This window comes from Artemia sp. Qi Xiang Cuo, chromosome 7 (genome assembly GCF_049724085.1).
Source record: "Artemia sp. Qi Xiang Cuo chromosome 7, ASM4972408v1, whole genome shotgun sequence".
In the NCBI taxonomy this organism is placed as follows: domain Eukaryota; kingdom Metazoa; phylum Arthropoda; class Branchiopoda; order Anostraca; family Artemiidae; genus Artemia; species Artemia sp. Qi Xiang Cuo.
Window position 1 is genome coordinate 44,131,170 of NC_142800.1, and position 20,444 is coordinate 44,151,613.

The following is a 20,444-nucleotide window of genomic DNA, read 5'->3' on the forward strand; positions in this document are numbered from 1 at the left end:
GAAAACACACAAAATCAGAAAAAATGTTCAATGTTCCCTTAGTACCTGCACAATTAGACTAAAAATGAAGATATTTATGTAGAGTTTCAACTAGCTATGGCTAAGTTTACTAAAGACAAGCGATTTTCTTGTGAAAACACACAAAATCAGAAAAAATTATCAATGTTCCTTTAGTACCTACTCAATTAGACTAAAAATGAATATATTTATGCAGAGTTTCAACTAGCTATGGCTAAGTTTGCTAAAGACAAGATATTTTCTTGTGAAAACACACAAAATCAGAAAAAATGTTCAATGTTCCTTTAGTACCTACGCAATTAGACTAAAAATGAAGATATCTATGCAGAGTTTCAACTAGATAAGGCTAAGTTTACTAAAGACAAGCTATTTTCTTGCGAAAACACACAAAATCAGAAAAAATGTTCAATGTTCCTTTAGTACCTACATAATTAGACTAAAAATAAATATATTTATTCCGATTTTCAAGTAGATATGGCTATGTTTTCTATATACAAGATATTTTTTTGAGAAAACACACAAAATCATAAAAAATAATCATTGTTCCTTTAGTACCTACAAAATTAGGCTTATATGATGAAATTTAACCAGAGTTTCAACTAGCTTTGGCTAAGTTTGCTAAAGACAAGCTATTTTCTCGCGAAAAAACAAAAAATCAGAAAAAAAAATGTTCAGTGTTCCTCTAGTACCTACGCAATTAGGCTGAAATGAAGATATATATGCAGAGTTTCAACTATCTATGGCTAAGTTTGCTAAAGACAAGCTATTTTCTTGCGAAAACACAAAAAATAAGAGAAAATATTGTTAGGTTAGGTTAAGTTAGATTAGGTTAGGTTAGCCTACGTACGCGCGCATATAGGCTAGGTTAGGTTTGATTAAGTTAGGTTAGGTTAAGTTAGGTTAGGTTAGTTTAAGTTAGGCCCCCAGGATAGGTTAGGTTAGGTTAAGTGGTCTTAACCTAACCCAGGTTAGGTTAGGTTACCTAACCTAACTAGGGTTAGCAGGTTAGGTTAGGTTAAGTGGCCGGCCACGTACGCTTCATTTAGGTTAGCTTAGGTTAGGTGAGAGACAGGCAAAAAGTTAGGTGTATGATTAGGTTAGGTTAGATTAAGTTAGGTTAGGTTAAGTTAGGTTAGGCTAGGTTAGCCTACGTACGCGCGCGTATGTGTGTGTGTGTGTGTGTGTGTGTGTGTGTGTGTGTGTGTGTGTGTGTGTGTGTGTGTGTGTGTGTGTGTGTGTGTGTGTGTGTGTGTGTGTGTGTGTGTGTGTGTGTGTGTGTGTGTGTGTGTGTGTGTGTGTGTGTGTGTGTGTGTGTGTGTGTGTGTGTGTGTGTGTGTGTGTGTGTGTGTGTGTGTGTGTGTGTGTGTGTGTGTGTGTGTGTGTGTGTGTGTGTGTGTGTGTGTGTGTGTGTGTGTGTGTGTGTGTGTGTGTGTGTGTGTGTGTGTGTGTGTGTGTGTGTGTGTGTGTGTGTGTGTGTGTGTGTGTGTGTGTGTGTGTGTGTGTGTGTGTGTGTGTGTGTGTGTGTGTGTGTGTGTGTGTGTGTGTGTGTGTGTGTGTGTGTGTGTGTGTGTGTGTGTGTGTGTGTGTGTGTGTGTGTGTGTGTGTGTGTGTGTGTGTGTGTGTGTGTGTGTGTGTGTGTGTGTGTGTGTGTGTGTGTGTGTGTGTGTGTGTGTGTGTGTGTGTGTGTGTGTGTGTGTGTGTGTGTGTGTGTGTGTGTGTGTGTGTGTGTGTGTGTGTGTGTGTGTGTGTGTGTGTGTGTGTGTGTGTGTGTGTGTGTGTGTGTGTGTGTGTGTGTGTGTGTGTGTGTGTGTGTGTGTGTGTGTGTGTGTGTGTGTGTGTGTGTGTGTGTGTAAGTGTGTGTGTGTGTGTGTGTGTGTGTGTGTGTGTGTGTGTGTGTAAGTTGTGTGTGTGTGTGTGTGTGTAAGTTTTTGTGTGTGTGTGTGTAAGTGTGTGTGTGTGTGTGTGTGTGTGTAAGTTTTTGTGTGTCTAAGCTGTGTGTGTGTGTGTGTAAGTTTTGTGCGTGTGTGTGTAAGTTTTCGTGTGTGTGTGTATAAGTTTTTGTGTGCATGTAAGTTTTCGTGTGCATGTGTAAGTTTGTGTGTGTGTGTGTGTGTGTGTGTAAGTTTTTGTGTGTGTGTGTGTAATTTTGGCGTGTGTGTGTAAGTTTTTGTGTGCATGTGTTAGTTTGTTTGTTTGTGTTTGTTTGTTAGTTTTTTTGTTTGTTTTGGTGCTATTTTGTGTGTTTTTCTTTGTTTTTATTATTGTTGGCGTTTTTAAGTTTTGGCGTGTGTGTGTGTGTGTATGTGTTTTTGCGTGTGCGATATTTATCGTGTGTGTGTGTGTGTATGTTTTTGTGTGTGTGTTTGTGTGTCTAATTTTTTTTGTGTTTGTAAGTGTTTGAGTGTTTGTGTTTGTGTTTGTGTGTGTGTGTGTGTGTGTTTTAGTTTTTTTGTGTGTTATTTTTTTTGAGTGTGTGTGTAATTTTTTGCGTGTGTGTGTAAGTTTTGTCGTGTGGGTGTCATTTTTTGTGGGTGTGTTTGTTTTCGTGTGTGTGTGTAAGTTTTTGTGTGTCTAAGCTATTGCGTGTGGATATAATTTTTTTGTGTGTTTGTGTAAGTTTGTGTGTGTGTGTGTGTGTGTGTGTGTGTAAGTGTTTTTGTTTGTGAGTTTTTTGTGTTTTTGGGTTTTATTTTGTGTGTGTGATTGTGTGTTTGTTTGTTTGTGTTTGTGTGTTAGTTTTTGTGTTTGTTAGTTTTGGCGTGTGTGTGTAAGTTTTCTTGTGTGTGTGTGTAAGTTTTTTGTGTGTGTGTGTGTGTGTAAGTTTTTGTGCGTGTGTGTGTGTGAGTTTTTGTGTTCATGTGTAAGTTTTTGTGTATTTGTGTGTGTGTGTGTTAGTTTTTGTGTGTGTGTAAGTTTTTGAGTGTGTGTGTGTGAGTTTTTTTTTGTTGTCATGTGTTAGTTTTTGTTTATGTGTGTGTGTGTGTGTGTGTGAGTTTTTGTGTGTGTGTAAGTTTTTGCGTGTGTGTGTGTGAGTTTTCGTGTGTGTGTGTGTGTGTAAGTTTTGTGTGTGTGTGTGTGTGTAAGTTTTTGTGTGCATGTAAGTTTTTGTGTGCATGTAAGTTTTCGTGTGCATGTGTAAGTTTTTGTGTGTGTGTGTGTGTGTAAGTTTGTGTGTGTGTGTGTGTGTGTAAGTTTTGGAGTGTGTGTGTTAGTTTTAGTGTGTGTGTGTGTGTTTAAGTTTTAGTGTGCATGTGTTAGTTTTTGTGTGTGTAAGTTTTGGCGTGTTTGTGTAAGTTTTCGTGTGTGTTTGTTTAATTTTTGTGAGTGTGTGTGTGTGTAAGTTTTTGTGCGTGTGTGTGTGAGTTTTTTGTGTTCATGTGTAAGTTTTTGTGTGTGTGTGTTTGTGTGTGTATTTTTTTGTGGGTGTGTAAGTTTTGGCGTGTGTGTGTGAGTTTTCGTGTGTGTGTTTGTGTAAGTTTTGTGTGTGTGTGTGTGTGTGTACGTTTTTGTGTGCATGTAAGTTTTTGTGTGCATGTAAGTTTTCGTGTGCATGTGTAAGTTTTTGTGTGCTTCCCAAATCATAATTTTCTGAAAGGACACACCTATGAAAGGCTAAGAAATCTAGCTTAGAAAAGTCAAAAATAGCAAATTAACCATCCCAAATCATAGGTTTCAGTCAACACACACCTACGAATGGCTATGAAATCCTGCTCAGAAAAGTCAAAAAATATCAACCCACACACTCTCAAATCATAGGTTTCAGACATCACACACCTACGAAAGACTAAGAAATCCGGTTATGAAAAGTCAGAAATAGCAAATTACATATCCCAAATCATAGGTTTCAGACAACACTCACCTATGAACGGCTAAGAAACCTAGCTCAGAAAAGTCAAAAATAGCAAACTAGTCATCCCAAACTATATTTTTCAGACAACAAACATCTATGAAAGGCTAAGAAATCCAGCTCAGAAAAGTCAAAAATAGCAAACCACACATCCCAAATCATAGGTTTCAGACACTACACACCTATTAAAGGCTAAGAAATCGATCTCAGAAAAGACAGAAATAGAAAACAACACATCCCAAATCATATGTTTCAGACACCACACATCTAAGAAGGACTAAGAAATCCGGTTAAGAAAAGTCGGAAATAGCAAATTACGCATCCCAAACTATTGGTTTCAGACAACATTCACCTACGAAATACTAGAAAACCTTAGCTCAAAAAAGCCTGAAATAGCAAACTACACATCCCAAATCATAATGTTCTGACAACACATACCTATGAAAGGCTAAGAAACCTATCTCAGAAAAGTCGAAAATAGCAAACTACACATCCCAAAACATAGGTTTCAGACACCACACACCAATGAAAGACTAAGAAATCCAACTCAGAAAAGCCCGAAATAGTAATTTACATATCCCAAATCATAAGTTTCAGACAGCATTCACCTACGAAATACTAAGAAACCTTAGCTCATAAAAGTCTGAAATAGCCAACTACTCATCCCAAACTCGAATTTTCAGACAACAAACACCTATAAGTGACTAAGAATCCTAGCTCTGAAAAGTCAAAAAAGAAAACTACACCTCCCAAATCATAATTTTCTGAAAGGACACACATATGATACGCTAAGAAATCTAGCTCAGAAAAGTCAAAATTATCAAATTAAACATCCCAAATCATAGGTTTCAGACAACAAACACCTACGAATGTCTAAGAAATCCAGCTCAGAAAAGTCAAAAGTAGCAACCAACCCATACCAAATCATAGGTTTCAGACAACACACACCTATGAAAGACTAAGAAATCCAGCTCAGAAAAGTCAAAAATAGCAAACTACATATCCCAACTCATCGGTTTCAGTCAACACACACCAACGAAAGACTAAGAAACCTAGCTCAGAAAAGTCAAAAATAGCAAACTATTCATCCCAAAATATTGGTTTCAGACAACATTCACCTACGAAATACTAGAAAACCTTAGCTCAGAAAAGCCTGAAATAGCAAACTATACATCCCAAATCATAATTTTCTGACAACGCATACCTATGAAAGGCTAAGAAATCCAGCTCAGAAAAGTCGAAAATAGCAAACTACACATCCCAAATCATAGGTTTCAGACACCACACACCTATTAAAGACTAAGAAATCCAACTCAGAAAAGTCAAAAATAGCAAACTACATATCCCAAATCATCAGTTTCACTCAACACACACCAAAGAAAGGCTAAGAAACCTAGCTCATAAAAGCCTGAAATAGCAAACTACTCATCCCAAACTATTGGTTTCAGACAACATTCAAAAAGGAAATACTAGGAAACCTTAGCTCAGAAAAGCCTGAAGTAGCAAACTACACATCCCAAATCATAGGTTTCAGACAACACACATCAACGAAAGACGGGTGCACGGGGAGAGCCTTTGAGGGTCTGTGGGTCCCTTGAGGGTCGGTGGTCCTTTGGGAGCTCGGGGGGACCTTTGGGGACCGGGGGATGGGCTTTGGAGACCGGGGGATGGGATTTGGGGGTCCGGGGAGGGCATTTGGGGGTCTGGGAGGGCCTTGGGGGCGCCGGGAGGGCCTTTGGGAGCTCGGGGGGACCTTTGGGGACCGGGGGATGGGCTTTGGGGACCGGGGGATGGGCTTTGGGGGTCCGGGGATGGCATTTGGGGGTCTGGGAGGGTCTTTGGGGCGCCGGGGGGGCCTTTGGGTGCCTGGGGGACATTTGGGGATCGGTGGAGGGCCTTTGGGACCCCGTTAGTCCTTTGGGAGCTCGATGGGCCTTTGGGGGGGCGGGGGATGGCATTTGGGGGTCTGGGTGGGCCTTTGGGACGCCGGTGGCCCTTTGGGAGCTTGGGGGGCCTTTGAGTGTCCGGGGGGGGGGGCAGTTGGGGGCCTGGGGGACATTTGGGGACCGGTGGAGGGCCTTTGGGAGCTTGGGGGGCCTTTGAGGACCGGTGGGTTCCTTCGGGGTTGGGGTTGGAGGATTGGAACCCTTTGGGGTGGGGTTAGAGGACCTCACAACACTGTTCAAATGAAACTTGTGTATTATAACGACCACAGAGTTTCACCATTAAATTCTCTTCTAAAATCTCTTCAAAATCTTCTTTTAAAATGTCTCTATCTGTTTCTCAGAAATAGTTCCATAACCTGTCTAAAACGGTTTCGCCCAAATAATCCCTAAACGCAAATTCAGCGTGTTCCTTTGTTATTGGCATCTCTGCGCTAACACATTTCAAATTTATATGAAACCTTTTCGCGCGCTAAAACAATTCATTGCTAAGATGTTTCTTGCCTAATTGTTTCCATGGCCTTTGGTTATTAATATCCTTTGGAGTTCGACCAGTAGAACTGTTCCCGAGGCAAAGACATTAATGATTTGGATCTATTCCTGGAGAAATGTTTCTATGCGAAAATTTTTAAAGTCTGACAGATGATGTCATTGATTGATTGATCTGTCAAGAAAGGGGAAATTAATTTGTTGTTTCTAAGGGGAATTATTGATTCACGATAGGTGAATTGAGGTCGACAGCACAGGTGTTCTGACTCGTGACAGCACCACGTGGTTTATGGTTTTCACAGTGAGAAAGTTCCTGTTTTTTCATTCTCACTGAGAAAACCATAAAAACAGACATGAATTGCTGTTGACATCCATAAATGTGACAAAGTTCATGTTTTTCAAATTCTCACTGACAAAAACCATAAAACATCCATAATTTGATGTTGACATCCGAGAAAAACATCAAATAAATCGAACAACACACATAACCATCCATGAAAACAACCATAAATGTGACAAAATTCATGGTTTTTCAAGTGAGAAAATTCCTGTTTTTTCATTCTCACTGAGAAAACCATAAACCACGTGGTTCTCGTGCCAATATATGGTGTTAAAAAAGGTTGTAGGTGGCAGCAGGGGTGAGGGACACGATCAATAGGGTCACTTCTACTAACAGTTTTAGCCGGTATGATTGTTATCTCTGCTTGTGCCGTCCCCCATTCGTCTTTCCTGTATTTCCGACCATTTAAGAAGACGTAGATCAAATCAAAGTCAAATTAACAAGTTAAAACGTGGAAATATAAACTGAATAGAAAGAAGTCAAAGGCTGTTTGGCGCAACCATTTTTTGGGGATATAATAAAGAATTTGGTTTAATAATTTTATTATTATTTATGAAATTATGTGTAGTTAATTATAGGTTCTGACATTTTCTGAATTTACATAGCAAATGCATCGAAATAAAATGCTATGTCACTTTTATCACTGAACATTTTTGCAAGCTATTGATATTATTTTGACACAGTTGCAAGTCTGAATTAATACCTCTTTCTCAGAACTCTTGTCTCCTTCGCATTTATTCATGTTCATTAATATACTCAAATTTAATGTACTCAAAGCAAAGCAATACAATCGTTGAATAAGTAACTATCCACTTTTTGGGAATCTAGCTAGAGAACTACTCATTTTAGGTAAAAATTAGAAAGAAATTTACAAAAAAGGAAAGAAGGAGAAAATCCAGCAGAGGAAGAAGAAGAAACACGTGCAAATTTTTAGCAGAGCATTACCTTTTAGCTATTGAAAGAACAAGAATCTAACTCATGATTTAGAGATTCATTTAAGTAGGGAGTCCTCCTGACTATTTTAAATGCAGCTGAAAAATCTAAACACAGTATGTTTAACGATCGCAGAATAACTTATAATTACTCGTAAATGACGTAGGAGGGGTCAAAACAGTGAGAGGGGCTGCGCCTCTCTCAAAAGAGTGTAAGTCAAATTTTTGTACTTGCACTCTTTTGGAGCGAAAATTCCTCTTTTTTGGCCTTGATTTGCACTCTTTTTTAGACGTCAGCGACTGGCAAAGCTGGAAAGACCTTAGTTGCTTTAGAGCCGTTGATGGTGCAATGGGCGTCGTTGCTCAAGGCCTCTCTACTCAGCTTAAAGTGATGCTGCGGCAGTTTTTGCATTTCCCGCGCAATTAGTGCATTGCTGAGAATTCTCAGCTAACAATTTTTGTTTGCTAACTCTTTTGTTTCCAAGAGCTAAATTAAAACTTAATCAGATATTGTTTTAGTTTTTCGGGCGATGGAAAAAACACTTATCTATTTGACAAATCTAAAGAACTTACGACAGCACAATTGCTAAAATTTAGTACATCAAGGATTTAATTTATGGTATTTACAATCAATCTTTTCTTTACAAAATTAAAGTAACTGTACGATCTGATAATTTTACGTCATATATTTATTTTATTATCGGCACATATCGGTTATACAATAAACACTCGAAAAGTGAAGTTTGGTTAATGCTAATGCAATAAAACAAAATTATGATGAAAATATAATAGTTTATAAACGAATTTGGGCTATATATTTGCACATGAGGGGGGGGGGTAAAGCATACCATATATTAATACGTAACCAAAACAAACCTATTCTAACCTAACCTTAACTAACCAAATACCAACTAAATACTTGAATAAAATATAGTTACAATTTATTTTACAACTCAGCCAAAGCTAATTCTCTGGTATAAAGAAGTTGCTTAACCAGTTTCTTGTGTCATGTTCGCATCATTTGCAATCTGAAATTCTCGAGTGTTTCTTATATAAGCGTTAAGTACCTTATTATCTCTTAACGCAAGATTATCTAATCTTAACGTTTCATTGCTCCGAAATGGAATATTTGTTGATTTAGGTTTCACAAGAAATAGATGTGCTTTGTAGGCTCAAAAAACTGATAGCCAAAAATCTCTAACAGTTGAAAAAGTTCATCATTCTAGAAGGCTCAGAAATCAGACGGGAGTGTCCTGATACCTTCCCAACAGAGAAGGGTGTAGGACTCATGAAATAATAATTTTAGCAAATTTCTTTAAAATAAAATTTGGAATTACTCGGTATTTTGCAATAGGCCTACTCAATAATTTACCATAATTTTATTAGAACTCCATTGTAGATTTTTTATTATTATTATTATTTTTTTTTTTTGGTCCCCATCGCTTAAAATTGGTCAGACCTTTCTTCTAGTAGGCCAGAGAATGGGAGAAGGCTTCAGGTGAAACTTCTCTCCCCACTGGTGCCACGATTAACTGTAACATAGTGCAAGAGTTTACAAAAAAAAAAAAAAAAAAAAGTCCCAAGGAAAATTGTTACAAAGATATTCCACAAATATTTATGGTTGGTGGGCCGGTGTTTACCCCCCCCCCCGGCAAATACCCCCCGGATAATACTCCCCGTGGAAAATAACCCCCCCCACACGGAAAATACCCCCCCGCAGAAAATACCCCCCCCGCGGAAAATACCCCCCGCGGAAAATACCCCCCGGAAAATAACCCCCGGAAAATAACCCCCGTGGAAAATACCTTCCCCCCAGAAAATACCCCCCCCCCCCGTGGAAAATATCCCCCCGGAAAATTCCCCACCCCCAGAAAATAACCCCCGTGGAAAATACCCCCCCCCCCAAAAAAAAAAATACCCTCCCTGGAAAATAAGGCTTTCCAAGTTTGAGAATTTTATTTGAGTTTTATTTTTCTAATTTCCGAAGGGGGTGGAATTTTGGTATTTGTGTATTATCCGCCACTCACTCAAGTTTACGCTGTGTAAAATTCGAGAACACACAGTTTTTTTTTTTAGTTTCTTCGTTACTTTTGAAATAAATTTGTGCTATAGATTTGCACATTAGGGGGGGGGGAAGCACAACGGGTCTGCATGTAAAATGTGTTTGGTACAATTATTCTGAATATTAGATAGATAGACAAATAAGTGTATTTTAAAGCCAAATATACAGCCATGAACACAGTAAAATAACATAATGCCTTCCCTTGTGCTTTTGATTTGGAAGTTAAGCTGGATAATGCGTATTTTGTTAAATAATACGTATATAATTTTCAAAACAAACGGAATCAAAAGTACTTCCAGTGTTGCCACAACGTGGCGGGGAAGTGATAACAGGGTGATGTTAGATATGACTTTTATGATAAGAAAACAATTATCAAAGTAAGGCTTTATTTCAGATATAAGCATTCTGGACCCAAAGTTCTTATTTCTATATTATTTCCAAATGGGTTTCCACCAGTTAACAATATTATAGTTTTATTAATATCTAACTCCTCTGGCTAAGCACGCTGAATATATTTATCTGTAAACTCAAAGCTATAAAAAGAGCTGACGCATTTGTAGTAGTCTTAATTTAAGTGTTCGAGGATATGATGGGCATGGAGGGGGGGGTGTTGTTGCCCTCCAGTCACTTTCGACTATTTGAAACGGCACTAGATCTTTCAATTTCCAGGGCAACTAGGCCCCCTCCCACGTCACTATTTGCCAAAATCGTTCCATAAAAATTTTGAGATAGCTTATTTCTTCAGCATAGTTGAAAACCCCGATAACTATGTCTTTGGAGATATAATGACCCTCTACATCCCATGAGGAAAGGTTTTTAAGTTATAAAAATCGCCCTTTGTTTTATTTGCTATTGGGAAGTATGCAAACATTTTTCGGGCGGGGAGGGAAGGACGAATTTTCTGCTGGGAGAATTTTAAATAGCTTCCAGGAGATGAAATTTTAACAAGAATTTTTACGCTGGGTGAACTTGCAAGAATTCATATACGAAATTTCTTTATGTCTTGCTTTCTCTTTGCCGATTTAATTTTACGCGTGGGGGTGTTAAGGGTAATTGTCAGGGCAAATCTTTGCCAGGATTGAATTGTCCAGAGGATATTTCTATGGGAAGGGGTATTTTTCGTGGAGGAGGGCATTTTTGGGGGGGTTTAATACCCCCCCACCCCATTCACTATTTTCATTTATGTTATTTTACTGTGTTCATGGCCGTATATTTGGCTTTAAAATACACTTATTTGTCTATCTATCTAATATACAGAATAATTGGACCAAACACATTTTGCATGGAGACCCGTTATGCTTACCCCGCCCCCTCCCCCTACTATGCAAATCAATAGCGCAAATTTATTTTTTAAGTAAGGAAGAAAGTAGCAAAAAAAAAACGGTGTGTTCACGAATTTTACACAGCGTAAACTTGAGTGAGTGGCGCATAATACACAGGTACCAAAATTCCATCCCCGTACGGAAATTAAAAAAATGGGAGGGCATTTTTTTGGGGGTTAAACACCCCCCCCCCCCATTCAACATATTCATTTGTGTTATTTTACTATATTCATGGCCGTATTTTTGACTTTCAAATACGCCTATTTGTCTATCTATCTAATATACAGAATAATTGTACCAAACACATTTTGCATGCAGACCCGTTATACTTACCCCGCCCCCCCCCCTAATGTGCAAATGTATAGCGCAAATTTATTTTTGAAGTAAGGAAGAAACTAGCAAAAAAAACGGTATGTTCACGAATTTTACACAGTGTAAGCTTGAGTGAGTGGCGCATAATACACAGGTACCAAAATTCCATCCCCGTACGGAAATTAAAAAAATGGGAGGGAATTTTTTTGGGGATTAAACAACCCCCCACCCATTCACTATATTCATTTATGTTATTTTACTTTGTTCATGGCCGTATATTTGGCTTTAAAATACGCTTATTTGTCTATCTATCTAATATGCAGAATAATTGGACCAAACACATTTTGCATGGAGACCCGTTATACTTACCCTGCCCCCCCCCCTAATGTGCAAATCTATAGCGCAAATTTATTTTTGAAGTAAGGAAGAAACTAGCAAAAAAAAAACGGTGTGTTCACGAATTTTACACAGCGTATACTTGAGTGAGTGGCGCATAATACACAGGTACCAAAATTCCATCCCCTTACGGAAATTAAAAAAATGGGAGGGAATTTTTTGGGGGGTTAAACACACACACCCCCCCATTCACTATATTCATTTATGTTATTTTACTGTGTTCATGGCCGTATATTTGGCTTTAAAATACACTCATTTGTCTATCTATCTAATATGCAGAATAATTGGACCAAACACATTTTGCATGGAGACCCGTTATGCTTACCCCCCCCCCCCCCTAATGAGCAAATCTATAGCGCAAATTTATTTTTGAAGCAAGGAAGAAACTAGCAAAAAAAAACGGTGTGTTCACGAATTTTACACAGCGTAAACTTGAATGAGTGGCGCATAATACACAGGTACCAAAATTCCATCCCCGTACGGAAATTAAAAAAATGGGAGGGAATTTTTTTGGGGGTTAAACACCCCCCCCCCCATTCACTATATTCATTTATGTTATTTTACTGTGTTCTTGGCCGTATATTTGGCTTTAAAATACGCTTATTTGTCTATCTATCTAATATGCAGAATAATTGGACCAAACACATTTTGCATGCCGACCCGCTATGCTTACCCCGCCCCCCTAATATACAAATCTATAGCGCAAATTTATTTCTAAAGTAACGAAGAAACTAACGAAAAAAACCGATGTGTTCTCGAATTTTACACAGCGTAAACTTGAGTGAGTCACGCAATAATACACAAGCACCAAAATTCCTTCCCCCTACTGAAAAAAAAAAAAACACTCAGATAAACTTCTCAAGTTTGGAAAGCCTTATTTTCCACGGTTTTTTTTTTTTGGGGGGGGGGAGTATTTTACGGGGGGTATTTTCCGGGGGGGGTATTTTCCTTGGGGGGTGGTATTTTGCACTGGAGGGTATTTTCCGGGGGGTATTTTCCGAGGGGTATTCAGCGGGGGGTATTCGCTTAGAACCCTAGGGTTAAACCTTTAAAGAAAGTCCTAGAAGAATGCTGAAGATTATCGTATTAGAGATTACTTGGCTCAAAAATACTCCACATCAATAAAATAAATACATTAAGGAAACTTTACTAATGTAATTGCCTCTAAATAACTTGTTTCAAGTGAAAGCCTTATAACTCCTAAGATAAACTTTTTTCAAATGATACTGACATCTTTATTTTTCAAAACCAATTTATCACTGTTCGAGCAGGTTTTCTTCGCTTTAAGGTGAAAAAACAGGGAAGATGTCAAATGCAGAGGTGAATTAGCATGTCAAGACTGAGCTGTTTTCGTCCTTTAAGCATCCGAGATGTCCAAAAAAAGGCTTCAGGCTCTGACACGAGGAGATTTAACAAACGTGAAAGAGGTTAATTCTGTTTGAAATGGAGATTCCCTGTCTTTTTCCTCATAAGTTTTTTTTTTTTTTTTTTTTTACAGACAAAGGAAATAATATATTTTAGCAGTGAAAACTATAAAAATCAAAAACAAAAGAGTCAGAAAGTAAAAGTTTTAAAACTGACAGCAGCCATTTCTTGCATCTTTTTTTATGTTTCAAAATTGTGTCAATTGCATCAATTTTTTTCAGCATAGTTGAAATGTTCAGTAATTATGTGTTTGGGGATGCCCCTCCCCAGGTCTCGGGGCTGCATGCTATGCAATTTGTTCATTGTTTATATATAGTATATGTTATTCAGAAACGTTATGCATGTTTGACATTTATTTTCCCAAAATACGAAAGGCATTAAGATGAGTGTTTCAGCGAATGCTGAGCGGAGCGTTGAACTAAATAATAACATGTTATGTGTATATGGGTTGTCAAAAGGGTGTAACTCAGGAATGACTGAGTATATTAATTTGGAATTTTCAGGAAATGATAAGGAAGATGCTTAGTTGACCAAAAAGGCGTATTTGCACACTAGTACTACAACAACTACTGCTGCTTCTACTGCTACCACAAGTATTATTACTACTACCTCCACTATTACCAAAACTACGGTACTATTTCTAAAGCGAGTATTAATACGGCTGAGAATATTGAAGAAAATATCTGAGGATACGAGGGGAAAGTTGAAATAAATCAAATCGGACTATTTGCATACAGATTACTGACACGGGCGTATAAGTAATATTTTTCGAACGGCTTATCATATCAAAAGGAAACTTAAAGGGCATCATGACTGGGGTGTTCAGTTGACCAAAAGGCATAATATACATGTTGCTACTGCTATTAATACTGCTGTTGCTGTTCCTACTACGACCACTACTACTATGATACTAGTATAATTAAGGTTACGCGTATAAAGGTGAAAATTTGACAGAATATTGAGGGGAATCTGAACTAAATCCAAACACACTACGTGCATGCAAATTGTCAAAAGGGTGTATCTCAAAAATTGATTTGGGTATTAATTTGAAACTTTCGGAGAATACTTAAAGGGGAAGATCAATTAACAAAAAGGTAATATATGCATGTCACTATTTACACTAATGCCACTGCTACTCTTCCTAATGCTACTATTGCTGCTAAACTACTCCAACTGCTACTTCAATTACAACAACTTGTCAGGCTTAGAGTAGTAAGGGGAAAAGGGCGTCAAAAGGTTGTCAAGAGCACATCAACAATATTTTTAGAACGGCTTAGTGTGTCAAGGTGAAACTTTAGGGGCATCATGAAAGCGATGTCCAACTGACCAAAAGGCAATATGCACATGCTACTACCGCTATTAATACTGATGCTACTACTGCTACTACTACTACTACTACTAATACAACACTAACACTATGACTACTTTTACTACCACCAAAACTACTCTGATAATATTGCTATTAAGGATAAGTCTATAAAGGTAAAATTTGAGAGAATATTGATGGCAAATTCAAACTAACAAAATACACTATGTGCATTAAGATTGTCAAGATAGCGTATCTTGAAAATTAATTTGTGTATTAAGTTTGAAAATTTCAAGAAGTATATGAATATATTCATTCGGATAAAATATCCGAATCAGTATTGATTCAGAGTTCAGAGAGTTAAGAGCAATTCAATCGAATAAAATAAAGGATTAAATCTGGACAGCTTGCGTAACCAATTTTTTACCTGTGTGTGGCTTTGTGCCAAAATTGTGAATATCTTTTTCGAAAACAAGAAAAATAACTTATTGCTTTGTTACAATACTAGATCAATTAAGGACTACATTTGTACATTGACAAGATCCAAAGTTTGAAAATGGCAAACCAAACATTAGAGGCCGAGAAAATGCAAAATACCCAGTTTTTGCGAGAAATAAATTTCAAATTGGATTTATTACCAGCGCTTTCGGAGAAAGTTAATGCAATTCCTGGACTTTCGGATAGCATTGCTGCCTTACAAGTACAGATGAATAACATTAGTACACAGCTGACTAAAAATGTTGAGACAAATGAAGAAATTAAAAAAGAGCTGGAAAATGAGAAATCAGACCTAGTAATCATATCTGAACGAGCCAACCAGCTCGAAGCAGAGCAGAAAAGAACAAATTTGGTTATTTATAATTATACTCCGCAACACCATGGAGAGTATACTGTGAAGCAAGAAATAATGGATTTATTAAACCGTGCTATGCCTTCTCTCAAAATAAGTCGATGTGATGTACATGACATTTTTAGATTGAAATCAGGGCCAGTACTAGTGAAGCTAAACTCGGTCGAAATCAGAGACTATATCTTAAGAAATAGTTTCTTATTGAGAAAGGGAGGTCTATCGGTGGCCCCAGATTACACAGCTAAACAAAGAGAAGCCCGCAAACACTTAAAGGAAATTATGAATATTGCACAGAACGACGGCCGTGATGCAATGCTACGAGGTGACAAGCTGTTTATCCAAGGCAGACTATTCAGGTACGATGGAAAGGCTGTGATTGAGGTTAAATGTAACTTGGCGACAGTTAAAAATATTGGTCCACCCCCTAGTGCTAGACTCCCAAATTACCCTGCTGTTATCCCGATGGGGCTAGATAGTGATGCCAGTAATAGTGATGCCGAGACAGTGATACCATCAACAGCCTATTTTCAGGCAGTATCGGCAACTAAAAGACCTGCTAGTGCTGTTATAAGCCCTAATGACCTACATCGACCAGGCACTCGTAACATGGCACCCAGAGGAAACCATTCTCCAAGAAAAGGACTTAACAGACGACCTCGCAGTGCTTTTTCCCGTAATTTTGTTGATAATAGTCAGCGAGTGCTAACAGATATTAATAGTCGCAGTCGTGAGTATTACCATTTTGCCTTTTCTTCGACAGAGGCCAGGAACGAGGACCTCCAAGAAATGGCTAGTGATATTAATGCACTGACAGAAAGCACAGACGCATAGGAAATAAAGAGCCATATATTGAGTTTAGTGTCATGGAACGTACAAGGACTACGTGATAAGCTACCTTATTTATATGATGAATTACTTTCGTTTGATGTGATTTCGTTTATTGAAACATGGAACGATCATTCTCCTATATCACCTCTCCCAGGGTATTTGGTTGAACAGGTTGTGCGTAAACCAGCAAAAAATAATAGACGTTATGGTGGTATTTTGGTTTTGATTAAATCATCAGCTATTGATGGTTATGAAAGAGTTAAAAGTAGATCCGAAAATTTACTTTGGCTGTGTATTTGTTTCAAATGTGGGAAGAGATTATTTTGGGCATTGTGTATATCCCTCCTCAAAATAGTTCTTATAATCGAGAAAATACTTGGGAAATTTTAGATGATGAATTGTCGCTAATACATGAAAGTTATAGTGATTTTGAGTGCGTTTCGATGGGGGATTTCAATGCTTATACCGGCGTTGAGGTTGAGGTTCCAGATTTATTAATCCCATATTTAGGGGATTTGGTCCCAGTTTGTTGTAGACTACCACGAAGTAATAAGGATGAAAATAGAAAAATAAATGTTTGGGGAAGAAAGCTCCTGGCGCTTTGCGGGGAACATGGTCTGATCATTGCGAATGGAAGGTTTGGAAATAATAAGCGTCTGGGCAAATTTACTTGCCTTTCGGGCCCAACTCCAAGTGATGTAGATTATGCGCTGATTAATACAAAATTTGTGCCTGAATCGATTGATATTGATTTACTAGATTTAGTTGGATCCGATCATAGAGCTATTAAGCTTGAGCTGAACACTGGGAAGCTTCAGGATGTTGTTCATCGAGTTAGAAATTTATCTAAAGGGGAGCTTAGATTAGAGGGCTTAGGAAAAAGAATTCGATATGATTTAATTGATAATGATTTTGAAAATTTTAAAAGGGAGCTTATGAAGTTGCATATAACAAATAAGTTGAAAGCGTTAGAATAAGATGGAAAAGATATACATGGTATAATTATGGAGTTAAATGAAATAATTTGCAGTTGTGCAGCATCGTGTAATCTTAATAAAAAAGAAAATAAAAGCGAGCGATATTTTGATTTGGAGTGTAAGTTAATGAAAGAAAAGGTCAGATATTTATTGAATCTTTTAAAAGAATGTGATAAACCTGAAGAGCAAAGTTTAAGATTAGCCAAATATAAAGATAAAAGAAGAGATTACAAAAGGTTAATTAAAAGGAAAAAAAGAGTTTGAGATTAAGAAGAAACTGGATATTGCAAATTATTTTAGAAATAAAGATTTTAAGAAATTTTGGGGTTATATAAGGAATGATATTGGAAATGAAAAAGGAAAGACACAGGTGGCTTCAGACGCCAACTCTTGGCCTGATTACCTAGAAAGCATGGAAGATGATTGCGGAGAATTACAAGAGGTAACACATACCACAGAGATGGTTGTTTATCCCATCAAGGAACATGATTATGATTTAGTTGGGGAAGTGAGTAATGATGAGGTCAAGTTTGTATTCAAGAATTTAAAAGGAGGTTCGGCTGCGGGGGTTGATGGTGTACCAATAAAGTTATTTAAGAATTTTCTTTAAATTTTTATGTCTATAATTGTTTTTATTTGTGATAAGATGTTAACTTCAGGACAATGGCCAAATGAGTGGAAAAGATAATTGCTTATGCCGCTTTTTAAGAGAGGTAACCCTAAGTTGCACATAAATTATCGTTTAATAGCGCTAGTCCCTGCTTTAATTAAGATAGTGGAGAAAATACTAGATACAAGGCTTTCTAAATGGTTATACAAAAATAATATAATACATGAACAAAAAGGACGTTTCATAATAGGGTACGGGACGGTAGATGCAATATTTATTTTAAGGGCACTAATTGATAAATACGGAAAGGGAAAAACTTGTCTTTATGTGGGATTTCTGGACCTCCACAAGGCGTTCGACAGAGAGCTATTAAAGGATGCCCTGGTTAGAATTGGCCTCCCTCATTTGTTTGTGAGGTTGATAGTGAGTATGTATATTTGTGTGAGTGGAATCGTGTTAGTTGGTAACAGGTTTTCTAGGTTTTTTAATATTAAGCTGGGTGTAAAACAAGGCAGCACTCTTTCTCCTAATTTGTTTAACATTTTTATAAATGATGTTGTTGATTATCTAGAGAATAGATGGGCTCCGAATGTTAGTCTAGGGACCCATAAACTATCACTACTATTATTTGCAGATGATATTGCCTTGGTGGCTAGCACACCGCAAGATCTGCAGACGCTTTTTAGTCTTATAGATGATTATTTGCAGATGAAAAAACTAAGGCTGAATGTTGAAAAGAGTGAAGTTGTTATTTTTAAAAAAAGGAAAACAAGCGGCGAAGATAATTATAAATTTAAATTTAATAATGAGGAACTTAAAATAAGTAAAAGAATAAAATATTTAGGATTTGTTTGATCGAAAAATGGAAGTTTAAAGAGTCATGTTGATGAATTAATTAGTAGAGGTAAAGTGGCCATGTCTGCAATTTTTAGAAATCCGACGATAACGGGAATTAAAAACCTAAAAATGCACAAAAGAATATTTAATACAAAAATTTTACCAGTATTAGAATATGGAGCGGAGATTTGGGGCGGAGAAGCGGCACAGAAGTTGGAGTCCCTCCAGCTCCAGTATTATAAAAGACTATTTGGATTACATCAGACAACTCATTCACAGGTTCTGAAAGGTGATATGGGCCTGTTTTCGTTAAAACTACGTAGGTCTATTTTGATGCTTAGATTTTGGTTGAAGATCATTAGGTGCAATAAAGACAGACTAGTAAGTGCTGCTTATTATCAGATGTTGAGCTATGATTCGAAAAGGTCGTGGCCATCCCAAATTAGGTCATTACTGGAAAGTGTGGGAATGGCTTACTTATGGAATGACGGTCTTGGTTCCCGTGATCTACCAACAAATTTAGTAAGCCAGGTACGATTTATCTTAGAGTGTCAAGAAATTCAATATTGGCAAGGGCTGGTTTTAAATTCTGCTACATTGAATCATTATAATCAGGTTAAACCTAGTTTTGGAGAGGAAATTTATTTTAAATTCAATTTACCGGCTATGATTTTATGTCGATGGATTCAGCTTAGGGCGAATCGCCTTCCAATCCAGAGTAGACAAATGGTGTTCGACAGGGGGATAGTACATCCTGATGGTCGGTATGTGTGTCCTCTTTGTAGGGATGAGGACGAAGATTAGGACCATTTTCTCCGAAAGTGCCCGGTGCTCTCTGATTTAAGGGAAAATTACTTACATGGGATTGTTTTGCTGCTTCCAAATATATTACAAAGTAGTAATCCAACCACAATATTTCGTATTGGTGCGTACATAGAGAAGGGATTAAAAAGAAGGAAATGTTTTTACAATTAATTATTATTAATTATATGGAATTAAAGTTTTTTTTTGTTTTTTTTTGTATTTTACCAGAAGGTATTTTTCGCTATGTATTCATGTTAATGTGTGTTTGTAATTTGCTCTGTTGTAATTTTTCTATTTTCATATTTTTTTTGTGTATATGGCTCTTGGGCTTTTTGAAATACACGATCTATCTATCTATCTATACAGGTTATCAAAAGAGCAAATCGACAATATCATGGCAATGGCTAATTGTATTAAGTTGAGTAGTTACTACTGCTGTGACTACTATTACAACTATACCTAAGGGTATGACGATGAAATTTTCAGAGAATTTTTCTGAGAATATCTGTTGTACGGATGACAGCCTGCAATTCGTATGTAGGTTGTCAAAAGGGCATATCAGCAATATATTATATATCTTAGGAACAGTTTCGTGTGCGGAATTAAAACTTACAACGCTTGTTGTAGGGGATGTTGAACTAACCAAAAGACGATAATATCTATAATATCTGACATTACTATAATTAATAGTAATGTCATTGGTATTTTAAAGCACCTAATTTGATTGGAAATTCAAAGTTCTAGTACCCTTTTTAAGAGTCAAAATTGATTGGAAGGCAATCAGCCCTCCTCTTGAGCTCATAATTTTCTAAACACTTCCAATCAAAATTTAAGATAGCAATTTTGTTCAGCATGGCTGAACGGTCTTGTAACTTGGGGGTTGCGTAAGTCAACCCCCCACAGCTATGCAGTCTGCTTGCTATGTTTAAAAACTAAATGTTGCCTTAAGATTAAATAAAAAAGTACTGTGTGTTTACTGATTGCTAAAGGTGTATCCAAGCTGTCAAAGAGCATAGATAGATTCTTTTGCAAATTGTATCAAGTATTATTTTTCAGATCAACTAGAGGAGGTATAAAACCAAATTAAACATTACTATTTGTGTCCAGATTTTTAAAAGGATGTATGTTGTTAAAAATTGTTGAAAA

General features: G+C 37.3%; 2 protein-coding genes across 2 annotated transcripts in view; one reads left to right on the plus strand and one right to left on the minus strand.

Annotated features, from left to right (window-relative positions):
• The window catches only part of LOC148950314 (uncharacterized), a 213,400-nt gene that overhangs the window by 87,460 nt on the left and 105,496 nt on the right, over nucleotides 1–20,444 (minus strand). The gene's annotated exons all lie outside the window — the stretch shown is intronic.
• Nucleotides 14,949–16,073, plus strand: LOC148950315 (uncharacterized). Its single transcript, XM_089091329.1, has one exon. It carries the CDS (start codon nucleotides 14,949–14,951, stop codon nucleotides 16,071–16,073), a length of 1,125 nt encoding a protein of 374 aa, XP_088947455.1.

Bases quoted from the DNA above. Each gene is read 5' to 3' on its own strand.
- LOC148950315 (XM_089091329.1), top strand. From the start codon at position 14,949: ATGGCAAACCAAACATTAGAGGCCGAGAAAATGCAAAATACCCAGTTT.